Source organism: Sminthopsis crassicaudata, chromosome 2, assembly GCF_048593235.1.
Source record: "Sminthopsis crassicaudata isolate SCR6 chromosome 2, ASM4859323v1, whole genome shotgun sequence".
Taxonomy (NCBI): domain Eukaryota; kingdom Metazoa; phylum Chordata; class Mammalia; order Dasyuromorphia; family Dasyuridae; genus Sminthopsis; species Sminthopsis crassicaudata.
The window spans coordinates 433,336,847-433,359,817 of record NC_133618.1 but is presented as its reverse complement, the minus strand read 5'-3'; the positions used below and the strand labels follow the sequence as shown (position 1 = coordinate 433,359,817).

Here is a 22,971-nt window from a genome sequence, read left to right as displayed (position 1 = left end):
CTAGATTAGGAGCCTAAAGAGCTCAGACAACAAGGAACAAACAAACTCTGTCCTCGATCACAACATTTGGGAAACACTGAAGGCTGCAAGTTCAGTCTGCTGACCCTGAGCTACCAGAATAACAACACTCAATGCCCCCAACAAAGTAGCACTGGGCCCAGTCTAGACCTCTCCAGAAACAGGCTTTCTCATACCAAGGCTAAATAAAGTCAGAAAGTAGTCTTGGAGAGAAAGAGCAAACAAAAAGAATCCCACCAATAAAAAAGCTATAAAGTGACAGGAACACAATACACAAATCTACAACAAAAGAAGGACTCCAAAACATCTATAAGCAAAGCCTCATAGAAAACACCTTGGACACAAATTTACTAGACTTCCTAGAAATAATGAAGGAAAAGTTAAAAGTTTTGTAAATGAAATGAGAGTGCTGGAGGAAATATCTTAGAAAAGAAAAGAGCGCCATGGACAAAGGATGCTGACAGTGGCACAAGATGCACAAAACCTTGTCTAAGCAACAAATTCCCTGAAAATCAGAATGGACTAAATAGAAGCCAATGATTTCATGAGATGATAAGAAACATTAAAACAAAGTCAAAAGATTGACGATCTAAGAAGAAGAAAATGTAAGGTTTCTTAGAGCAGAAACAACTGACCTGGAAATGATGGAGAGGAAAAAAATTTAAGGATTATTGGACTAAGAAATCTTAAAGGAAAACTGCCCAGATTGTTTGGAAGAAGGAGCCAAAGTGGAAAGAATCTACTGATCACCACCTGAAAGATCCTCCAATCCAAAACACTATAACCAAAATCCAAATTTTAGGTAAAAGAAAAAAAGACTTCAAGTGGCTAGAAAGAGAATTTAAGTATGGAGGAAACCACAATTAGGTTTCCACATAATTTAGCAGCAACCACTATTAAGGAGCTCGGAATATGATATTCCAAAGGCAAAGGATATAGGCTTACAAGCCAAGGATCAACCTATCTAGAAAAAAGAAATTAGTATCATACAGAGAAAAATGGATTTTAATGAACTAGAGGGCTTCCAAATATTCCTGGTTGTTGAAGCTATGGACAAATTGTAGTTCAAGCAAAAAGAGTAAAGAAAAACATTTTTTAAAAAAGAGAGTAAAGAAAAATAATGAATTAAATAAACAAGGACAAAATGCTTGGGAAGTTTGATGGAGAGATAACATGTTTCCTCTGAATTCTGTCATCTGCAGGAGTCAAAGAGTTTAATTAGATAAGACCTGGTTCTGTTATATCCTGATGACCTTAAGAAAGGAATGGAAAGGGGGAAAAATGAAAAGAGGAATGGAAAGAGAAACAGGGGAGGAAGGGAAAGGAAGGTTAGGAAAACTCATATAATCAGGATGCAAAAGTGGACACCATACCAAACAAGGAGGGGGTGAGGGTAGAAGCTGATAGTCAAACCTTCTCTCAACCTGCACTGATGAAAAGACACATATATAGTTGGTACAGAAGTACATCTAAGTGAAGCAGGAGGGAAAGCATAGAAGGGGGAGTTACAGGGAAGGATTGGTCCTAAGCAAAATGATTTTTGAGATGTCAGAGAATGAGTATCGGAGGGAGTGCCTCTCAACTAAACAAGGTATGTTATATAAATGTGATGTGGTCTAAAAAATGAAAAATGGGATGGTTACAATGAAACCTGGGAAGAACATATGACCTGATGCAGAATTAAGTGAATGGGACCAGAAAAACAATGATACACACAGCTCTGAGAGCATTAGGAATTCTGATCCAGGTAAGGACCGGTGACTCTAAGGGACCAATAATGTAACATGCTACCTACCTTCTGAGAGGGGAAATGCCAGAGGGCAGAATAAGACAGTATGTGTCGTTTGTTCTTTTTGGAGGAGAGAAGGAAAATTAGTAAGAATACTACTTATAGGGAAGCAAAAATGGAAATAACAGTTGAAGTCAGAGGACCTAGGTTTTTGATGCTAGTTTTTACATATCTGGGGTATGTGACCCTGGGCAAGTCACTGCAACTCTCAGCCTCCAGTTTTTTCATTTGTACAATGAAGATAATACAGACATGAGGCAGTATCTGGTAGCTGTAGCACCTTTTAATCGCCCCCCCCCCAAAAAAAAAAACAGGCCCAGATTAACCATAGGACTTACTGATCTTATAAAAAAAGGTGCCTGGAAAGTTAATTGTACATTTAGTCCCAATACCATCTGGATCACAGGCTTTAGAAGGGGAAGACACTTTAGATGTTACCCAGCCCTTTTAAAGAGGAGGAGACAGAGCACAGGTGCCTCTGGTCACAAAAAGAGCTGTTATGGGGCACAGCTGGGTTTCCTGACTCCAGCTCCAGGGGTTTACACCATCTCACCTCACTGAGAACACCTCAGACTCAAAGGCTTTCTGTCTCTGGAATGACTTGGATAATTTAAAGGATCATAAAAATTAAAAAACCTTCATGAGTCTTCTTGAGTGAGAGAAAGCCGATGCTTCCAACAAGACCTCCCCACTGCCCTAGCAAAAGAGGCGCCTTTCCCTTACAAATGGTGGTTACTCCTTCCAGGGAAAGGTTGGAGAAGGTGGTCACCACTCTTGTCCTGGGAGCTTCCTGAAAAGGTTTGTTGATTGTCTTCCTTCTGATCAAAGCCAAGCCTGGTCACAGCACCAACCAGCCACTGGATGATGTCCCTGCAATGGAAAGAGAAGCCGTCCTTTAGCAAATGAGATGGCTCCTTACTGGGTTTGTTGATAATCTCTCTGGAAGACAGTTTAAAAACAAACACACATTAAGAGAATGGCTGGTGATGACAACTGGACTTAAGAGTCAGAAGACCCAAGTTTGAATTCTCCCACTGTCACTTAATTGCTCTGTAACTGTAGGTAAGTTACTTTGCCCTAAATGATGAGATAGCAAGCATAGAATTCTTAAACTGGAAGAGATCTCAAAAACAATCTGATTTTAAGTAGTCCTTGACCAAGGATCCCTTGTACAACAATCCTAGCGAGTAGTCATCCATCCTCTTCTGAAGGCCACTTAGAGGAAACCTGCCCCGGACCACTTTCAGATACAAGTCAATAAAGCTTTTATTAGGCTTATTAAGCTTCTGCAGAGGCAGCATGGTATAAAGCAGTAATGTCAAATTCAAATAGAAACAGGCCCCCTGAGCCAATTAAAATTATCTGTGTTGCAATGTATTTTATTTTATTTGTTTTGTAGAACATTTCCCAATTAGATTTAAATTTGGTTTGGTCACAATCTGGAACTTTGAAGCAAGTGGCCAGTTTGACACATCCACTGTAAAGGACAGAACACTGGCGCTAGGTTCTAGATCTGCTCCTGACATATACTAGCTAGCTAGTCATTTAATGCCTCAGTTTTGAAGGCAGCTTTATATGGCTGTAAATTGGAGCGTGGTTACCAAGTTGTATTGCTGGAGGGAGTTTCCTCATAGAAGTCTATGCCAATGAAATTACAGGCTAAAACAGAAGCAAATCCCCCCCCCCCAAAAAAAAAAAAAAAAAAAGCTGCTAGGGGTTTGTAGAGGCTTAAAGATAAATAAGGAATGTTTTCCCTTGTCCTCAAAAACTTCATACTCTAATAGGGAATGCTTGTGACTAGTTTTATAAAGGTAATAGCTGACATTTATATATTTTAAAGTTTGCAAAACTGTGTACAATATCTTAATTAACTCTCACAACTGTATGAGGAGAGTTAGTACTTAGAGGTGTATTTATACTGATTACCAAAAGAAATTTGGATGCTCCATGTAGGACTGTATCTTAAAGTACACCATCATCTCCTTGTAAAATTATGTTTTGAAGTGAGTTAACTTTCAGGTCCTAATCTCTTTGGTCTTGCTGGATCACTATACTTTTGGCTCAGGCAGATACCTGACAAGTGTGTTAATAAACAAGAGAGGAAACACAGGAAGATGTATTAATGCCATGGATGTCACAAATTATTGATACAGTCCTGAATATAAGACAATGATTTCTCCTTAATTCAGATTGCTACTCTTAATCCTAGCATTCAAAACCCTTCACAACCTCACACCTTGTTACCTTTCATTCATTGCTTTACACAAATTAACTTCAAATGGACTACTATCTATCCCTTAACATGGTTATATCTTTCTCACCTATTTGCCTTTACTCAAGCCAATCCCCACCCTTGAAAATGATAGGACCTGGCAAATAAAAATTATTCTTTTTGAAGTTGAGCACTGGGCTAAGAACTATGAAGGAAGATACAAAGGAAATAAGACATGATTACTGCCCATATAGAAGTTTATCTAGCAGAAGAACAGATATAAAACAAACAAAATGATACTTAATATATTCCTGAGATCACATTTCTATTTACAAAACCCAAAGAATGAACTTAGACTCAAACTGGTCTTGTTGCTAATACAGACTGTTACTGAATTGATCCCTTACATGAAGGTCTTAGAAGCTCTAGGACTCAATTCTGTAGAAAGATTGCATGTCATACTCTTAACTTTCCTTTGGTTTGTCCAGTAAGCTATTTTAATCCTATTTAAATTTTTTAAAAATAGCTTTTTATTTTCAAATTACATGTAAAATTAGTTTTCAACATTCACCTTTGCAAAACTTTGTTTCCAAATTTTTCTCCCTTCTCTCCACTACCCTCCCCTAGACAGCAAGTAATCCAATATATGTTAAACATTTAACACTATTTTTTTTTTTTTTTTTGTACTGATGGATGAAACTATATTCTGGAAAAGAACTATTTTTTCTTAGGTTATTATTCTCATTTGCAAAGAAGACAAAAGGAGATCTAACTATGTGATTCACCAATTATGGATTTATTTTGAACATCTCTAGAATGAAATCATTCCCTCTGTGCAAAATTGGTTTCATGAATTCAGCAGCCTACACAAAATGAGTTTCCTTTCAGTGGCTGCTCTCCTGTAGCTTCTCCTATCTCTACAATGGCTGCACTCAACCACAATAAGGCTAATTACCTGATATTCTGGGGCTGCTTATCACAGGAAAGCACATTGCATGCAATGGATTGTTGAAGGTGATGCCGTTGACGCCTTAGGACCTGTTGAAAATCATCCTCAAGGGTCTGCACTACATAGCGCAAAAAGAGTATTCGGCCAGGCAGCTCTTCCTCCTATGGGGAAAGTATGAGGTGAACTTGGGAAGAGTAATTTCTTGCTTATCAGAGAAAAAGAACAAGTCATAAACCAGGACTCCCCCCCTGGCTTCCAAGCTAAGGTCAGGTGAGGTGCTTGTAAAAGACCAAAGAGGCTACTGGCCACACTGGCCAGAGCTGTGACCTCAGTGGAGCTGAGTCTGTGGCCCAGTGATTACACTGGTATGGGGAGCTTCCAGTGAGGGGCTTCCTCCATCAATCCATACCGACAGATTACAGATCAAAGACACTGATTAGGAATATTGTGAAATGATTTAGTCAAGGTCACAAAGTCACCATGTGGCAAAAATAGGTGTGAATACAATTTTCTCTGACAGGATAATTCTTTATCGACTACAACCTTATTTTTTAAAAAGGGGAAGAAAAAATTTAAAAGCTTTCTTGATTATTAAAAAAAAGTTTCTGATTTTAATCAGTGTTAAACACCCCCTTCCCATTACTATAGATCATAGCACCTCCACACTTTAGTAGATGGTTCCTTAAGTTGCTGTGGCCAAAAAAATCTATCACATGATAATGTATCTTTTTCCACTTACCTAAGATGGGCTTCATTCGAACTAGTCTCTCTCTGCACTTGTACCTGAAGCTTTCCTGCCTTGACAGAAGGGCCAGAATCTTTCTACTAGCATAGCTTTGGAGAGGCTCTCTTTTAAGGCCTCAGCAACCACATTCCTGATTTCAGTTTCCCTAGGCGCAACTGTCCCTTCCCTCCACCTTTCTTCCTATCACCTGGGGACACATCTTTTATTACAATTCTTGACAGCTAAACTCTCTCTAACGTTATTACTAAGTTTTGGGATCCATACCAGGTCACATCCACCTGGAAAGGTAAACAATGTGTGGAACTTGGGCAGATTCATTAGGGGCTGACTGTGTTCCCTTGTAAATGGCAAGAACATTCTAATGGGCCACCTTGTTTTTAAGTCTGAAGGATACTTTCTTCTTTCAAGGATTTGGATTCAGGGACCTCTTGATAGGTATACTCCGTGCTCAGTCCCAACATCCACAAAGAATAACATGGACCAGAGTCCACAGGCCACAAGAAATAACTTATTGAGATTTTGTGATTTATTTCATGGTTCTGTAAAAATCTAATAAATTTAGAGAGCAGAGAATGGCCTAACTGGGCTAAGATGAAAAAATATAGGAAACTTAGATGTCACAATAGTCCCATGTCCTAATTTTGTAGAAAAGGAAACTAAGAGGGTCTAATGAGATTAAGTGATCTGCTCAAGGTCACATAGCTCCTAAGTGGAAAGGCAGGACTCAAACCCAGGTCCATTGGCTAAGTCACATACTCTTTGTATGTGATGCTTGCACACATACCTAGGTTATCACATACCTGTTTTTCCATCACAGAAGTGACCAGCTTCCAGTCCCATTCCACAGAGGCAACATTTGCTGGATGAAGCCTAAAAATTACAAGTTATGTTCATTAGAGTTCTGGAGAACTTCCTTGACAGAAGAAGCCTAACAGATAATGTGAGGAAAGCATCAGCTTCTCTACTTAGTCTCAGAGCTCTCTCATTAGCATCCAATAAATACTTTCCATCTTGTCTCCCCAACTTTCACCCTCCCTGGATCTAAAAGTACAACTCTATTTATGCTAACTATTTGGATCAGTAAATTCTATGTATCAAATGTTGAGCCCCTGGAAAATATATTAAAATAATTTGCAAAAGTTCCTACTGTTGAATTTTCATTAGCAGCATGTAGGCCTCTTTCCTGTCAGCCATACTTTCGGAACCTAGTAAGATATTCTTGATGACATGAGACACAATATCTTTGGGTGGGTAATGCTGGGGGGACACAAAGTCCATGAGGAACTGCAAAGTCTCTCGTGGGACGTTCTCTTCAATGGTGCTGAACACCATCCGTAGTCTTCGGTGGGGAATAGGTTCTTTCTTTTGTTCCTTGTTCTGTAGAAATAATGGAAAATGACAGTGTGGCTGGTTTCCAGGACAGACAAAAACAGAATCAGAACATTCTCAAAATAAAAGCCTATTTAGAAGGGTCATTTTCCAACAGACTTACAATCCTAAACTGTTAAAATCATACAGTTTGTGCAAACCACAGGAAAACTGTAACTTCAACATCCCCACTGGGGAAGTCAACAGTAGGGAACTAATTAAGGTTTGATGAATGTTCAGCTGGCTTTATGTTTCTAGTCAGCTGAGAGCTCCTACTAAGCACCTAGGGAAGGAAGGAAATAAGCATTTATCTATTATGGCAGGCACTGTGCTAGGTGCTTTGCAAATACCTCACTTGACCCAAGCATATCTATCTATCCATAGAGACTTAGGATTCAAGCATTTACAAATTTTCAATTTTACAAATTCTATAGGGATATGTAATTTACAAAGTGCTTTCTAAAACACTACCCTGGAGAAGTAGATTGTGTATGTATCTTTATCTCCAGTCTGCAGATGAAGAAACTTAAACTGAGGGTAACTTGTAGCAGGGGAGAGAGGTGGTAGGTGGTGAGTGATAAAAATAAAAAAAGATAAGTATTGATGAAACTTTAAAAATAAAAGATAAATGGGAAAAATCTTTATATCTCTCTCCAATAAAGGCTTGATAAGTGAGTTATATAAGCAACTAACAGATTATCTATATAAAGACCAAAAATATTCCCCAATATTCTGATGAGATGTCCAAGGATATGAAGAAAAAAATTTTCAAAAGAATTGCAAACTATTAGAAACCACAGGAAATAATACTCCAAATCACTAACAATAACACTGAGGCACCTAATAGAGTGAAGAAGTCCCGTAACCTATAAGGGTAAGTATAGGAAGGGCTAGTCTAGCCACTTTCCTTTTTCAAACGAAATGAAGCAAATACTAAGAGCCTCTCTCTGAGGGAAGACTGAAGTAGACTTAGGTTGGTTAACAGAGAAGCGAGGTTTGTTGGTAACTCGGAAGCAGATCACTGGTTCTCAGATGATCTGGAGTGCACGTCTCTGTAGCTCTGTAAGGAGAATTTGGAGCCATAGATGTGTAAGGTAGTGGGAGAACAATGAACTGAATACAATGGATTAAGGAATCCCACTAGTTTTAAAACAAGATTTTAACTTGGGCAGCCAGACAAGGAAGTATAAGGAGAAAAGCAAGCGGAGTTGAAGCCCTGTAGCATACAGCACCTGGGGCAGAGCTAAGGAAGTCTTTTTTTTTTTTTTTTTAGCATTTTAATGACTTATTTCGATGGTTACTGCTCAGCAGGGCAAGGCCATTTTGGGAGAAAAGAGTTAAGTATTTTAAGTCCTATTGCAGGTAGGGCAGAAACGGAATTAAGTACCTTAAGTACCTTGCTGAGGAGTTTGCTTTTCACCTCTAAAGCTCATTTTCAATTCTCCTACAGCTGAGAGCATGCCCTTCCTCCCTTAAATCTGTCTTCTTGGACCGGAGGAGTGGGAGGGGCAGTGACACTCATCAGCAAAGCAGCTACACTTGGTGCTGCCCCTTTGGGGTGGAGATTTGGGGGTGGAGCACGAGATTTTTGTTCCGGTTTTAGTGTTTATTTAAAAAAAAAAAAAAAAAGTTTCCCCATCAATCTATGGGAAAGAGGCATCTTACAACAATTAGGAACCAAGTACTTTGGCTTTTTGCTAGGCAGGGCTGCTGTAGGCCCCCTGCCACCACTCTCACCTGATCCCATTCAACGGAAAATTAATACACCAGTGTGGGTGGCACAGTGTTCCCTTAATGAGTGAAAAAATTCAGGCCTACTGATACACTGCTGAAATGCAATTTCGTGCTATTTATTCAGATTTTGACTCCCAACAACAGAATCCAGGATTGAAACACTCCTCTAAAAACTAGAGAGGAGGAGCCACAGATAACCATAGAGAACTTCTAAATTTAAATTTTACGTATTAAAAATTTTTGATTTTTGACAAAGATGCACTGGCTCCAGCAGACAGGTTTTATAACCCACTGGAAGGGCAGTGTCTAGTGTGAGCAGCTCCACTATCTTTAGATAATCGCCAGCTGATGTGAAGAGATCCAGAAAGTGGTGAATGGAAGGGACCAGATAGGTTAACTGCTTGGGGGAGAGAGTTTGCTTATATCTCTACTGATGGAGAAGGAACTCGATGGGTGCCAACCAGCTGTGTCTGCCTTGTCCATTAGACAGACAGTAAGGGACAGGACCCTGAGGACTAAGGTGAGAATCCAGAGGCATGTTAGTTCCATTGCTGACTCTGCCCACCACTGAAAGAGCCTGGCAGTTAACCCTTTGTGTACTTATGAACATTCATCAGAAATAATTCTCAAAGAGACTGATGCAGGACTTCAAAACTTGCAGGAATCATTGGATTCCCTGAGACATGAAGTGATGGACAATAGATTGCTTTTGGACTATCTTTTGGCTGCTGAAGGAGGTATAGGTGTGGTTGTGAATTGATAGTTATTTTTTACACCTTCCTTTTGGGTCTCATGGAAATCTTTATAGTATTTTGTTTATTCATATTGTTTGTTATGTTACTACTTGCTTGCGTGATATTACTACTTGCTTGCGTGATATTACAACTTGCTTATGTGATTCCTTCCATGGTTACGATTTAAGCACTAGTATATACCTGCTTTAATTAAAACAAAAGAAAGGGCGAGCTGTAGAGGGTCAATCAGTGGGGAAATTCTGGGTGAGGTATAAGACCCTTCAGCCCAGAGGAAACCTGATGGGCTCCCCCATCTCCCCTAAGAGCTCTCCATCTTCCTGAGAAGTCAGGGGGCAGTGACAACCTGTGTTGAGATTGAAGCAGAGTGACACCAGGTGGCAAACTACATACAATAACAAGTTGCTTGTGTGATTCCACTTGCACCGTATTTTTGTTACATTATAAAAAGGGGAGAGACCTTGAAATAAACAGACTCCATTTTTTTACCATCCTTGGGAGTCTTGCCTCATCACTTCTCCACTAGGAAGAGGTATATTTTAATATAGGAAGGTATATTTTAATCACCCTGGTATGAAGGCTCTAGAAAGCAGGACACAACAAGGATCTGACAATATATATACAATCAACATGGCAGGTACCCTTGATGATGATATATTGCCCAGTAATCTATTTAAGTTAACTAATATGTTGATTAATAATAATAATATAATAATAATAATAATAATAATAATATATTGATTAAGAGACAGTTGGAAATCTTGCTCTGCTTCTGATTTCTGCTATACCTCTGGACAAGTCATTGAGTTTTCTCTCTATACTTATTTCCCATCCATAAATGGAAGTAATTATTTACAACATTCTTTGATAGCTCTATACCAAAGGTAAAAGTGATTAAGAACTAAGTCAAATAGAAATTATTCAGTGCTTAATGGAAAAATTAAAACTTCCTGAAAAGATTAATAACAGCAGATGCTTATATGACACAAATATTTACAATTTGGGAAGACTTTTTTCATAGTAACTCTCTGAATGATAACAGATTAACAGCTAGGCTTTAAAAGAGGTCATCTAGTGCAGCCTTTCCATTTTATATATGAAGAAACTGAGTCCCAAAGAAGAAGTAATTTATCCTAAGCCACACAGGCAATTAGTACCAAAGTCCAAATCTGAACCCAGGTCTTTGGACATTTGTCTTCCCATTGTGAATTATAAAAACGTATGAATTAACAATCCCCATGGTAAAGAAGAAGGACCTGGCTGATTAGAATACCAGCAGCACCTGCCCAAGGGACCACAGCTACTGAATCAATCCCAAGATCATGACCGAAATTCAAGTATTTTAAAGCTACAGTCAATGTTATTTCCCCCCATCCTGGGTTCTTTTTTTGACATTTATATTCATTGATAACAATTCTTCTATAAGAGAAATGAATCAAAGAAAGGAAATATCCTAAGCTTATTAAAAATAAAATCCAAACAAAGCCCATTAATTATCTTCCTAAGATTGATTGACGCAAGAGGACCCAAGGTTAAAAAAAAAACAGCTGGGGAATAAATATTATCAGAAAAGCTGTGAGTTCTCCTCCCACAAAGTTATGATCCTTTAAAAATGTAGAATATAATCTCTTCCAGCAAGGACTATTTTTCATTCTACCTTTGTATCTCTGTTGCTTAGAACAGTGCCTGGAACATAATAAGTACTCAATAAATGCTTGCAAAGTTTGAAGATCTTGAAAAATATTTTTGGAAGCCACTCTGTGATAGCCATATTTTTGTTTCTTAGTGCTATCAAGTCTAAATTGCTAGAAACTTCAAAATATTTAAAGAGTAAATCAATTTAAGGCTTATGGTACTTTACTCTTACATTCATGTTACCTAGATAGTATCTACTTCAAAAACCCTGGAAATGGCTCACTCTTTTCCCATCAGTTTCTTAGATAGCTCCCTTCCCCCCATGGGCAATAGTAAATTTACATGCATACATAATTATGACCGCTGAGGGTTTAAGGATTCTTTTAACCTCCAATACGACACAACCATTAAAAGATGAAGAACAAGGATCAAAAGAAGCAAGACTGAGTCAGGCCACATAAAAGATAAAAGACAAATGATGGTATGGAATTTGAGAAGGTCAGACAGATATCTAGGATAGAATCATTATGAATTCCTTAATCTTATTAAGTACTGGCCTGGCTATTTTAACTGATGAAGTGATAGAAATCAATCAACTTAAAATGTGTACCCCTCTTCTCCCCAGCACTGACCATAGTTTGCACATAAAGGTAAATAATAAACATCTGTTGAGTTGAATTTCCAGGCCAGTTGATTGAGACACTTTCTAAGATTTTCTGAATGCTGGGATCAGCTGGTAGAGGGAATGGAAGCAACCTTCAGTCAAAGCAACACAAGTTTTCTAGTCAACAAGTTCAGCAATTATTAAGCCCCTAATCATGAAGAGCACCATACTTGTGCAGGGCGAGAAAGAAAAATTAGACACAATAGAGCCCAGCCTGCTTGCAGCGCATGGTTTAGAAGCGGGCAGAGACACATATACATGTAACTATCCTAATAATGTAAGAGAGCCACAGGTCAAGTACCAAATATCTGGCACCAAAGGGGGAAGAGGGTGTCACTAACTGATCTGTCTTGACCAGCAGAATAGAATTAGTCAGCGGGATTCCTCAAAGGGCTTTTAAATTTTATCAAGTGCTTTCCTTCAAGTAATTATAAAGTGAATAAGTATTATCTCCATTTTACAGAGATGGTAACTGATTGTCAGATGACCACTAAAATTTCCTCAGATCTTATTATAGGAGAGGCTAAAACGAGGACTGATTTTTGTACAAAAAGGAGATGGAATCAAGGTTTGTGCGGACACAGACACTATTATTCCCAGCCCCACCCTCCTAACTTCAGTTCAGCTGCCCATGACTGCCCCATTTCTCTTGTTATCGGTGGGTGCTGGAAGGAACCATTACCTCTGGGACTTCTTTGTCCTGTATCAGCGCCTGGAAGAAGAGGTGATGCACCGGAGGTCTGAGGAAATACCTTAGTCTGTGCAGGCAGGGTTTCCTGGGCAAGTTCTCTGGGGCCTTTCCTGTCCTGGCAGCCGCCGGCTTCGCTGCCCTGTCTGGGCTCTCCAGAGCAGAAGCCCAGGGAGCCCGTTGTGCAACGGGGGAGAAGTCCTTCAGGAGCTGACCAGCCCGCTCAGCAGAGGCTCCCTTCTTCTGCCAGTTACTCGCGCACCGGTCGGGGGAGTCCTTCAGGAGACTGGGCCTCTGGCTACCGCTGTCACTGCAGCTGCTGTTTGGGGAGAGTGAGAAAACGTCCGAGGAGAGCCGTGAACTGGCCAGAGAGCCCAGGTCGCTGTTGAAGGTCGTCGTGCTGCAGTTGCGCTCCGAGCTACACACTGAGTCCTCACCGCTGGATACCGCAGGGAGGCGCTCTTCACATTCAGAGCCCCAGACCGGGTCCTGCCCAGAAGGCAGGCTTCCACGAGCTTCCTTCTCCGGGCGCGGGGTCCGCCGTGTTACCTCACTTTTGATAGGATGGCCGGCATCTGCCGCACAATGGGAATGCTGCTTCTGAGAACAAGGGCCAGACTCCGGATCTAGGTTCACACTGTTCTTACAAGCATAAGCAGAGCTAAAGGGACCCTCCCCCTCCTCCTCCTCCTCCTCTTCCTCATCCTCCAGCCCCGTCAGATCTATAAAACTAACTCCATCGGGAGTCTTCCCTACTGGGTAAGTCTTCACTACTGGGTCAGGGTCTTCGGTTAAATCGATGAAATCCTGTTGGGGGAAGGTAAAGAAAATGAAACATTAACTAATGATTCTAAACTTTCTTAGTAAAGAAAAGATACATAATCACTCGGGAACTTGACCTAATAAACCACACAAGAAAAACCAAGTGGATGAAGTTATCAATTACCCAGATTAATTGAAAAGAAATGGATAATGAGTTGTGCCTTGAATTAAATATGAAAACAAAACAGATTGCCCTTAAGAAATTATAAAGTCAAAAAAAACTAACAAATGGAAGGAAAAAAGGTCAAGAATTTCAAAGAAACCAATGGGGAAAAATGTAAAGGAAGGAAATACAGCAGTACCAGACCTTAAACTAAGTTGTAAGGCAGTAAATATCAAAACTATCTGGAACTGGCTAAGAAATAGAAAGATGGGGTTGGTGGAACAGAATAGAAACATAATGCATAGCAATAAAAAATTTCAGTAATCTTGTATTTGACAAATATAAAAATTTAAGCTTTGTGGGTAAGAATTCATTATTTGGTAAAAATTTTTGGAAAAGCTGAAAAGCTGTCTGGCAGAAATTGGGCACAGACCAATATCTTAAACCTTGTACCAAGATAAGACCAAAATGGATACATGACAGATATAAAAGGAGATACCACAAGAAAATATTAAGTATATGGAACATATTATCTAATAGTCTCATAGTTAGGAGAATAATGGATAAACAAGAAAGAGAGCACTGTGAGGATAATTTTCAATTATATTAGATGAAAAAAATTTTGTACAAATAAAACCAATGAAGCTAAGATTAGAAGGAGAGCAGAAAATTGGGGGGAAAGTTTAAGAGAATCTATTAAAGTCCTTATTTCTCATCCATACAAAGAACTTTATCAAATTTGTAAGAATACAAGTTATTCCCCAATTGATAAATGGTTAAAGGATATAAACAGGTAGTTTTTCAATGAAGAAATCAAAATTATATAGTCAAATGAAAAAATGCTCTAAATCATTACTGAAGAAATACAAATTAAAACAATTTTAAGATACCATTTTATACTTATCAGAGTATCTAAAATGACAGATGCTCTTCAATTGGGGAATGGCTAAACAAGAGTAGTATATGACTGTGACAGAATACTATAGTGATGTAAGAAATGATGAGCTGCTCAACAATGAGATGATTCAAAACAGTTCCAATTGTTCAGTAATGAAAAGAGTCATCTACACCCAGAGAGAGGACTGTGGGAACTGTGTGTGGGCCACACATAGTAAAATCTCACTCTTTCTGTTTGCTTTTTGTTTTCCTTCTCAAGTTTTTTTTTTTTCTAGATCTGATTTTTCTTGTTTAACAAGATAACTGTATAAATATGTATACATGTATTGGATTTAACATATATTTTAACATATTTAACATGTATGGAACTACCTGCCATCTAGGGGAGGGGTAGTTTTGCAAGTCATTGTTGAAAAAAATTACCCATGCATATGTTTTGTAAATAAAAAGCTATAATAAAAAATGGATGATTTAAGAAAAACATAGAAAGTCTTGCACCTATAAAAGAAAATGCTATTCACCTTAAGAGAAAGAACTGAAGTAGAAATATCTATAGTATAGTATGGTCTTACATATATATATGTGTGTGTGTGTGTGTATACACATACATATATTAGTGTTTAATTGTAGCCTTCCCTAAGGCAGGCTGGGGAGGAAAAAAATAAAATTGAGAAAAAAGGAAATTATTAAGTCTCTTGAGTAAACGTCTACAAAGCCTATTATCAATACTAATATACTAACAGTGTTGTGTAGCTTTTAAGACATGGAAAACAACATGGTCTTTAGTGAACTGAAAATGTGTATCACATAGCAAGCAAAGAGATACAGTAACACATAATAAGGAACTTCAAAGTAAAGTCAAGGATGTATGTACATGTGTGTATATGTATGTATGTGTGCACATATATAGACAGAGATAGAAATTTTTTAATCAGCAAAAGTCCACCTTTTTTCCTTCCTATTTTAATCCTACTCCCTTCCTCTTATTCCCCAGATAACTGAGAATAAAAGAAAACCAAAATCCTCATTATAAACATGTATAGTAAAGCAAAACAAATGTCCAGACTGGCTATCTCCAAACAAAATATGTCTCTTTTCTGAGATCTTCATCTTTCTTAGGAGATGGGTAGCATGCTTCCCCATTAGTCTTCTGTAATCCTAGTATTGGTCATTATGGCTGATCAGAATGCCTAATTTTTCCAAAGTTGAAATATCTTTACTATATTGTTACCACTGTATAAAATTGTTCCGGTTCTATTCACTTCACAGCATCAATTCTTCAGTTCATATAAGTCTTATCAGATTTCTCATAGTACAATAGTATTCTATCACATTTATAAATCATATTTTGACAATTCCCCAGCTGATGGGCACTCTCTCAGATTCCCATTCTTTGCCATTCCAAAAAAACTTATTATTTTTTATATCTGTAAAAGTTGATTTTGTTATGACTAATCCTTTGAATCTGCCTTCCCTCTAATTTTCCCTTCTACCCTTTCCTTCCTATTTCCCGACTAAGTGACATGAATTTCTGTATCTAACTCAGTGTGTATGTATGTGTTGTTCCTTTTTGTCACTAGTAGATCATCTAATCCAATGATTCACAGGACTGGGCAGGAATGTCCTTCATGATGTATTAACAACGGTCGTTCAACTGTGTACTGAAGCCAAATAAAAAATAAAGAGAAATTATTGCCTGAAACGGTAGCTCACTAAAGTTTCAGACAACTCAATTTCCAGGAAATTATTCCTTCTATGAACTTGGAATTTTCTATCTATCTTTGGATATTCTGGATTTGAAATAGGCTCATCTAAGAGTCATCTGCATAGAGATGATAATTAAAAGAGACTAATATAGCGAAGTTGGTCCAGGTGTGGAGGTGTATCTGTGTGTGAACAACATGATGATCCTGTAAAAAAGACAGAGAACAACAAATAGTCATATGGATAAAGGGAGAATCAAGAGAACATAATTCCACAAAAGCACAGACGGAAAAAATAAACCCAGAAGTTGGTCAATAGTGTTAGAGAAACCAAGATTGAAAACTGATAAGAGGTTAACTAGAAGGGAATTGTTTTGGTTGATTTGATGGTATACCCAACTTTTCTTACAAATCAATTAAGAATGGAGGAGATAGTTAAAGACACTATTTTGAGAGGACAATTAGGTCCAATGGATTGCTTTAAGAATGAGAAAAAATTGTCATGCCAAACTATGAAAAAGTATTTTATAGAGCTAGAAAAAAAATCAAAATTCATTTGGAAGAACAAAAGGTCAAGAACATCAAGGGAGTCAATGAAGGAAGGTGACCTCATAGTACCAGTTCTCAAAGTTATAAAGCTGTAATCATCAAACAATCTGGTACTGCTAAGAAATAAGAGTGGTAGATCAATGGAACAGATCAGGTACACAAGACACAGTAGTCAATGACCATAATAATTTAGCATTTGAGAAACACAAAGATCCAAGCTTTTGGGACAAGAACTCACTATTTGACAAAAGTTGCTGGAGAAAATGGAAAACATTATGGCATAAACTAGATATAGACAAATATTTCAAATTGTATAGCAAGATAAAATCAAAAGGGATACAGATTTACATATCAAGGATGATATCATGGGCAAATTAGGAGAAGAAATAAGTTTACGTTAGATCTATGGAGTAGGGAAGAATTTATGACAAACATGAAATAGGGAGTATTACATGGTATAACATGGAAAATTTTGATTATTATATATATATATGACATATATACTGTGCAAACTATAATATATTTGCACAAACAATGCAATCAAGATTAAAAGCAGAAAACTGGGGAAAATTTTTTTACAGCAAGGATCTCAATTATACACAGAACTGAGGCAAATTTATATAAATATCAGTCATTCCCCAATAAATGATCAAAGGATTTGAACAGGAAATTTTTAGAAGAAATCAAAGCAATTTATAAGTCATTTGAAAAAGTGCTCTAAACCACTCCAGCTTACAGAAATGCAAATTAAAACAACTTTGAGGTATTAACACCTAACAGATTAGCTGGCAGAAAAGAAAAATAACAAATGTTGATGAGGTCATTAATGCACTTGACCCAAAACAATTGACCTAATCGTTTTGAAGAACAATTTGGAACTATAAACAAAGGGCTATAAAACCATATAAAAGGTATATCCTTTGTTTCAGCCAAACCACTAGTAGGTTTATATCCCCAAAGAGATTAAAAAAAAAAGGGGGGGGGGAAGGGAAAGAACCTGTTTGTACAAAAATATTTATAGCAGCTCTTTTTGTGGTGGCAAAAAATTGGAAATTGAAAGGATGACCATTAATTGGGGAATGGCTTAACAAATTGTAATATATGATTGTATGGAATGGTCTGATATTTATAAGATGATTAGTAGGATGCCTTCAGAAAAATCTAGGAAGATTTACACAAACTGATACAAAGTCAAGTGAAAAAAAACCAGACTATTATACACAACAGCAATACTGTATAATGACTTAGCCTTTTGCAGCAATACAGTGTCCAAGATGATTCCAAAGGTCTCAAGATAAAAGATATCTACAATCTAAAGAAATAATCGATGAAGGCTGAATGCAAATTGAGATATACTATTTTTCATTTTTTTAAATGTGTATTTTTTTCTTTTGTGTCTTTCTTAATAACAGGATTAATGTGGAAGTGCATTTTGCATAACTACACATGTAAACCTATATCAAACTGCTTACTATATGTGTGTGGGAATGGAGGGAGAAAATTTGGAATCCAAAATTTAAAAAATAAAGAACGACAAAAACTGTCTTTACATATAATTAGGAATAAAATATTTTAAAAAGAAACTACTAGATAGAAGAGTGGAGTGGATGAAGTCGGAGTTAAAAGATTTAGAACAAAAGGAGTTGAAGACTAGAAGGGATAAAGTCGGAATTAAATGACTGAGAATAAAAAGTATCTTAGAAATTATCTAGTTCAAGCCCTTTCATTTTATAGATAAGTAAAGTTGATCTTTGACCTTTTAACTTGTTACTTATAACATGATTTATTAAGCTAGATATGTGGCATTGGGGTCAGGAAGACTGGAATTCAAATCCGACCTCAGACAGTAGCTGAGCAAGTCACTTAACCCTGCCTGCCTCAGTTTCCTCATTTGTGAAATAAGTTGGAAAAGGAACTGGCAAACCTCTTCAGGATCTTTATCAAGAAAACCCCAAATGGGGTTGTGAGTCCACGACTGACAACGACTAAAGGATTACATGATGTTTACCTGCTTCATGGAGCTAGCTGAAGAAGCGATAAAGAAGATGCTGCTTAATATTTACGGCAAATAAATTTGGAAAAAAGAGAGCGAAGTCCCTGGACCCGTTCTCTAAAGCTGGTCCTTCATTTCTTCAAGAAGCTTTACAGTTATGATGGGTAAAGGGGAGGAGCGGCAGAGGTGGTGGGCCGGTAAAAAAGGGAAGGGAAAATGGAAAGGGGAGAGAGGAAAGAAGAGGTGAGAAAAGGGAGCAAAAAAGAGAGTAGGAGGGTGGGGAGAGAAGGGCTACTTCCCTAGGCTCTCAAGGAGTGCACAATCCAATAAAGGGTGACAGCGTGCAGACAAGAAACATACAAACAGAAAAAGAAATGAGGATAATAGAGGGAAGACATTAGCAAGGGGGGAGGGAAGGGGAAGGGAAGGAGGACGAGATGGGAGGGGGAAGGAGGGGGAAAGAGAATGAAAACTGGGGAGAAGCACGACATGGGAAAGGAGAGGGGGAGGAAGAGGGGAAGGAGAGGCAAGGAAAGCCAAGGGGTGAGGAGCGGACACGGACTCACCACCACAGCGTGGGAACTGCTGGATTCGGCTTCTCGGATCCAGTGCTTGATTCTGATCCGGCGTCCTCTTCTTATCTGGGGTCCGCTTCGGATCCGGCTCTGCCAGGACCCGCAGGTTCGGCCAGCGCTGGAGCTTCTACCAGGATTGCAACGCTCGTCATCGCTGTCATCCGAAATCACAATGAGTTCCGTCATGGTCTCGGCTTCTGAGGCGCTCCTGGAAGCTAGGGTCTCCGCTCCCGAGTGTCTAGGGCTGCGGCTGCGGCTGCGGCTGCGGCTACGGTTGCGGCCATCCCGGTCCAGCCCGGGCCTCGCCCTCGCTCTCGCCTCAGCGTCTTCCCGCTCGTATCCCTGTCCGAGTTTCCTCTGCAATGGAAGCCAAGGCCCAGGCGGGCTTGGAGGGGCCCGGTGTGCGCTCTGAAGCGGAGAGGGAGGCCCGGCTCGAGTCATGGATCCTCGGGCAGGGCTTGGGCTCCGGCTCGTACCGGGCCCTCGAGCCTGGGAAAAAGAGAAAGGGCGCTTCGGGGCGAAGGCGGGCCTCTCGGCGCGGGGAAGCCTGCTTGTAGGAGGCCTCCCGAGCTCCTCTGCAGGGCTCTGGGGGTGGAAGGGCATGGGAGGGCGGAGCCTGGGCACGCACTCAGTGGGCTGGGCTTGAGGGGAAAACCCCGAATCTGGCTGGGCAGGGGCTGGCGTCCGAACCCCGTAGCAACCTCTCCTACTCCACACTGAGTATGAAGGGAGAGGATTTCGCGAGTGGGGTCTTTCCTTCGAATTGGGAAACGGAACCTGATTGAGATGGCTGGTTGTTTGATCGATTGCTAGAGGCAACTGAATCTCATAAACCAATTAGTAATTCTTTTTTTTAAATAAAAGCTTTTTATTTTCAAAAGATATGCACTGATGATTTTAAACATTCATCCTTACAAAACCTTGTGTTTCAAAATTTTCCCCTCCCTTCTCCCCCACTCCCTTCCCTAGATGGCAAACACTCCAAAATATGTGTTGATTAATGGGAATACATATTAACACAATTATGCTGCAAAGAAAAATCAGATCTAAAAGGAAAAATGAGAAAGAAAACAAAATGCAAGCAAACAACAACAAAAAACTTGAAAACACTATGTTGTGATGTACACTCAATCCCCACAGGCCCCTCTCTGGGTGCAGATGGCTCTATCAGAAGACCGTTGGATCCTGCCTGAATCATCTTATTGTTAACCATAGCCACATCTGTCAGAATTGGTCATCGTACAATCTTGTTGCCCTGCACAATGATCTCCTGTTCTGCTCATTTCACTCAGCATCAGTTCCTGTAAATTTCTCCAGACTTCTCTGAAATCATCCTGCCGGTTGTTTCTTACAGAACAATAATATTCCATAACATTCATATACCACAATTTATTCAGCCAATCTCCAATTGATGGACATCCATTCATTTTCCAGTTTGTAGTCACTACAAAAAGGGCTGCTACAAACATTTTTGCACGTGTGGATCTCTTTCACTCCTTTAAGATCTCTCTAGGAGAAACACTGCTGGGTCAAAGGGTATGCCCAGTTTGATAGCCCTTAAGCATAACAACTAGGAATTCTGTGTCAGAGAGGGGTCCAATTAGCCACCTAAGGAAGGCCACCTCACTTCTTTGAACATTATTGGGGGGTAGTGGTGAGGGGGGAAGGGAGATGAATAGGGAGGAACAGAGAACTATTAATCTCTTCCTCATCCTCCAATCAGGACTGCCTTGCCTTTCCCAGGGAGATCCAAACGATGCACCTGTCAGGCCAATCAGAAAGCCTAAGCACACAGGCTTAAAAAGCCCTCTCAGTTCTCACCCAGGAGTCTTTGGCACAAATGAAAGCAGATAACCAGACCCCTTTGCTGATAGGTTTGATACTCTATTAACAAAAGTTATCATGTTCAGAGGATTGTCTTAGTTTGATTTTTGTTAAAATTCTGCTAGTGACAATATAAAATACAGGATACTTTAGCACTTGTCTCTTTCAAAACTCATTGAATTAGGTAATCCATGCATTTCAACAAGTAAAAAGATACTTCAAAACTTGATATTTGCCTGACTTTCTTCTCAAGTCTTGGTTGAGCAGTAAGGATGTGAGATTGGCCAGATGTACTGCCCAGCCCCCACCGCCGTTGCTCTTGTCCTCTGCTTCTTCAGATAGGAGGCAGCTCCTCTCCAGCTAAGGACTGTCAGGTTGTAGCCCATGATGCTGAAGTGCTCATTACTGGGCAGTATAGGGTGTACAGGCTTCCAAAATAGTAGTAGTGGAAGGTCACTGGCTGGTGTGCTCGGTAGGAGGAATGGCAGCAGTAGTGGGAGCATAGGAAAGGCAGCATTGGGGCAGAGGACGGGGAACTCCTGGCCACCTGGAGCTCAGGCAGTAGCTAGAGTGGTATAGGGCGAGGGACCATAGCTTCCACCCACATACCCAGCCCCCCCCCCCGGAAGCATGGATGTTGTGGGGTGGGGGGAGAATACAGTGGTCACTATTTCTTTCAGAAAGTGAGTTGGGTCAAGAAGGGAGGAGCCTGGCTGAGCTGGCTTATTTTTCTGTAGCTAGAAACTCCTTGCCGCTTTGAGGAATTAGGTGGGGAGAGATGCTCAGGCTGTGGACTGAAGATGTACTCCTTATGAGAAAGATTATTTCCATACCTGTCGTTTTCATTTTCATCATTTGTGTCTGCTGGAACCAATTAACAACCAGTATCAAGGTACATTGAAATTAGAAGGGAGGGAGCAGAACAACCAACCAGAGGAGCATCAGAAAAGAAAGTGACATTTATTCTTGGCTGTCTTACAATTTAAAAAATCAAAGCTAAATGTGGAGGCTCAGCATATGCTATTCATCCATTCAACAAAGATACAGGTACAAGAGATGTTGTGAAGGCAAAATGGATAAAATAGTAGCTGATGAGATTTGGAGGATGGGAGGTAGGAAGAAATAGTAGGACTGAGTCTGGGAATATAGAAGAATGATGTTACCTTCTCTTTATAATATATAGTCTCTGTAGTGCAATACTCGTGTCAATATATTTTTTCTATTTAAGATCTTTGCAACTATAAATGATAGCCTTCTTCTCTGAATATAATAGAATTGTTATTGTTTTCTAGCTAACAGAACATATATATAGGTATATATAGGTAGACAGATTGGTTAGTTGAAGCCTTTTTCTCTTTAATGAAAATTCTATTCATCTCGCATGTAGAATCCAAACAAAAAGCTGTAATTATTTTCTTTAGCATCTGTTTGTACTTGTTTTATGAAGCCATTACTTCTCTTTTCATAATTTTTTTTTGTATCACTCATTTCTTTCATCAAATTTTCCTTTACATTCTTAACTCTTTCTTTAGCTCCTCCAGGAATTCTTTTGGACTTATGTCCAATTTACATTCTTTTTTTCCCTTTTAAGCTTTCCTTGTCGCTGTTTTGATGTTATAGGCAGCAGTAGGGTAGAGGACCCAGGATTCCTGGCAACCTTGAGCTCCAGGCAGTAGCCAGAGCCCTGAGTGGTATAGAGTGAGGGACTATAACTTCCATCCACATATCCACATGTGAAATGATATAGTCTGGTGTCTTAGATTAGCTAGTATAAAAGGGAGCAGTATAGCTGTTCAAAATACTGCTTATGAGAAAAATTAGTTCAAACACTAAGTTTATATCTTGGTCATTTCTGTCACCAAGTAGTTTTTCATGGTCAATTTTTTTTGTTAGTTTGCTCATTTTTTTCTAGCTCATCTCTTGACTTTTTTTATTTTAAAATTGGGCTCTG

General features: G+C 39.2%; 1 protein-coding gene across 1 annotated transcript in view; it reads right to left on the bottom strand.

Annotated features, from left to right (window-relative positions):
• The window catches only part of SIMC1 (SUMO interacting motifs containing 1), a 29,033-nt gene extending 9,219 nt beyond the window's left edge, over positions 1 to 19,814 (bottom strand). The window contains exons 1-6 of the mRNA XM_074292170.1: positions 19,188 to 19,814; positions 12,549 to 13,361; positions 6,861 to 7,090; positions 6,514 to 6,583; positions 4,975 to 5,129; positions 2,531 to 2,677 (exon numbers count right to left, since the gene is read on the bottom strand). Of these exons, the coding sequence (XP_074148271.1) occupies positions 2,531 to 2,677; positions 4,975 to 5,129; positions 6,514 to 6,583; positions 6,861 to 7,090; positions 12,549 to 13,361; positions 19,188 to 19,799 (2,027 nt within the window). The 5' untranslated portion in view covers positions 19,800 to 19,814. The remainder of the gene's footprint in view (positions 1 to 2,530; positions 2,678 to 4,974; positions 5,130 to 6,513; positions 6,584 to 6,860; positions 7,091 to 12,548; positions 13,362 to 19,187) is intronic.
• Positions 19,815 to 22,971: the final 3,157 nt, after the last annotated feature.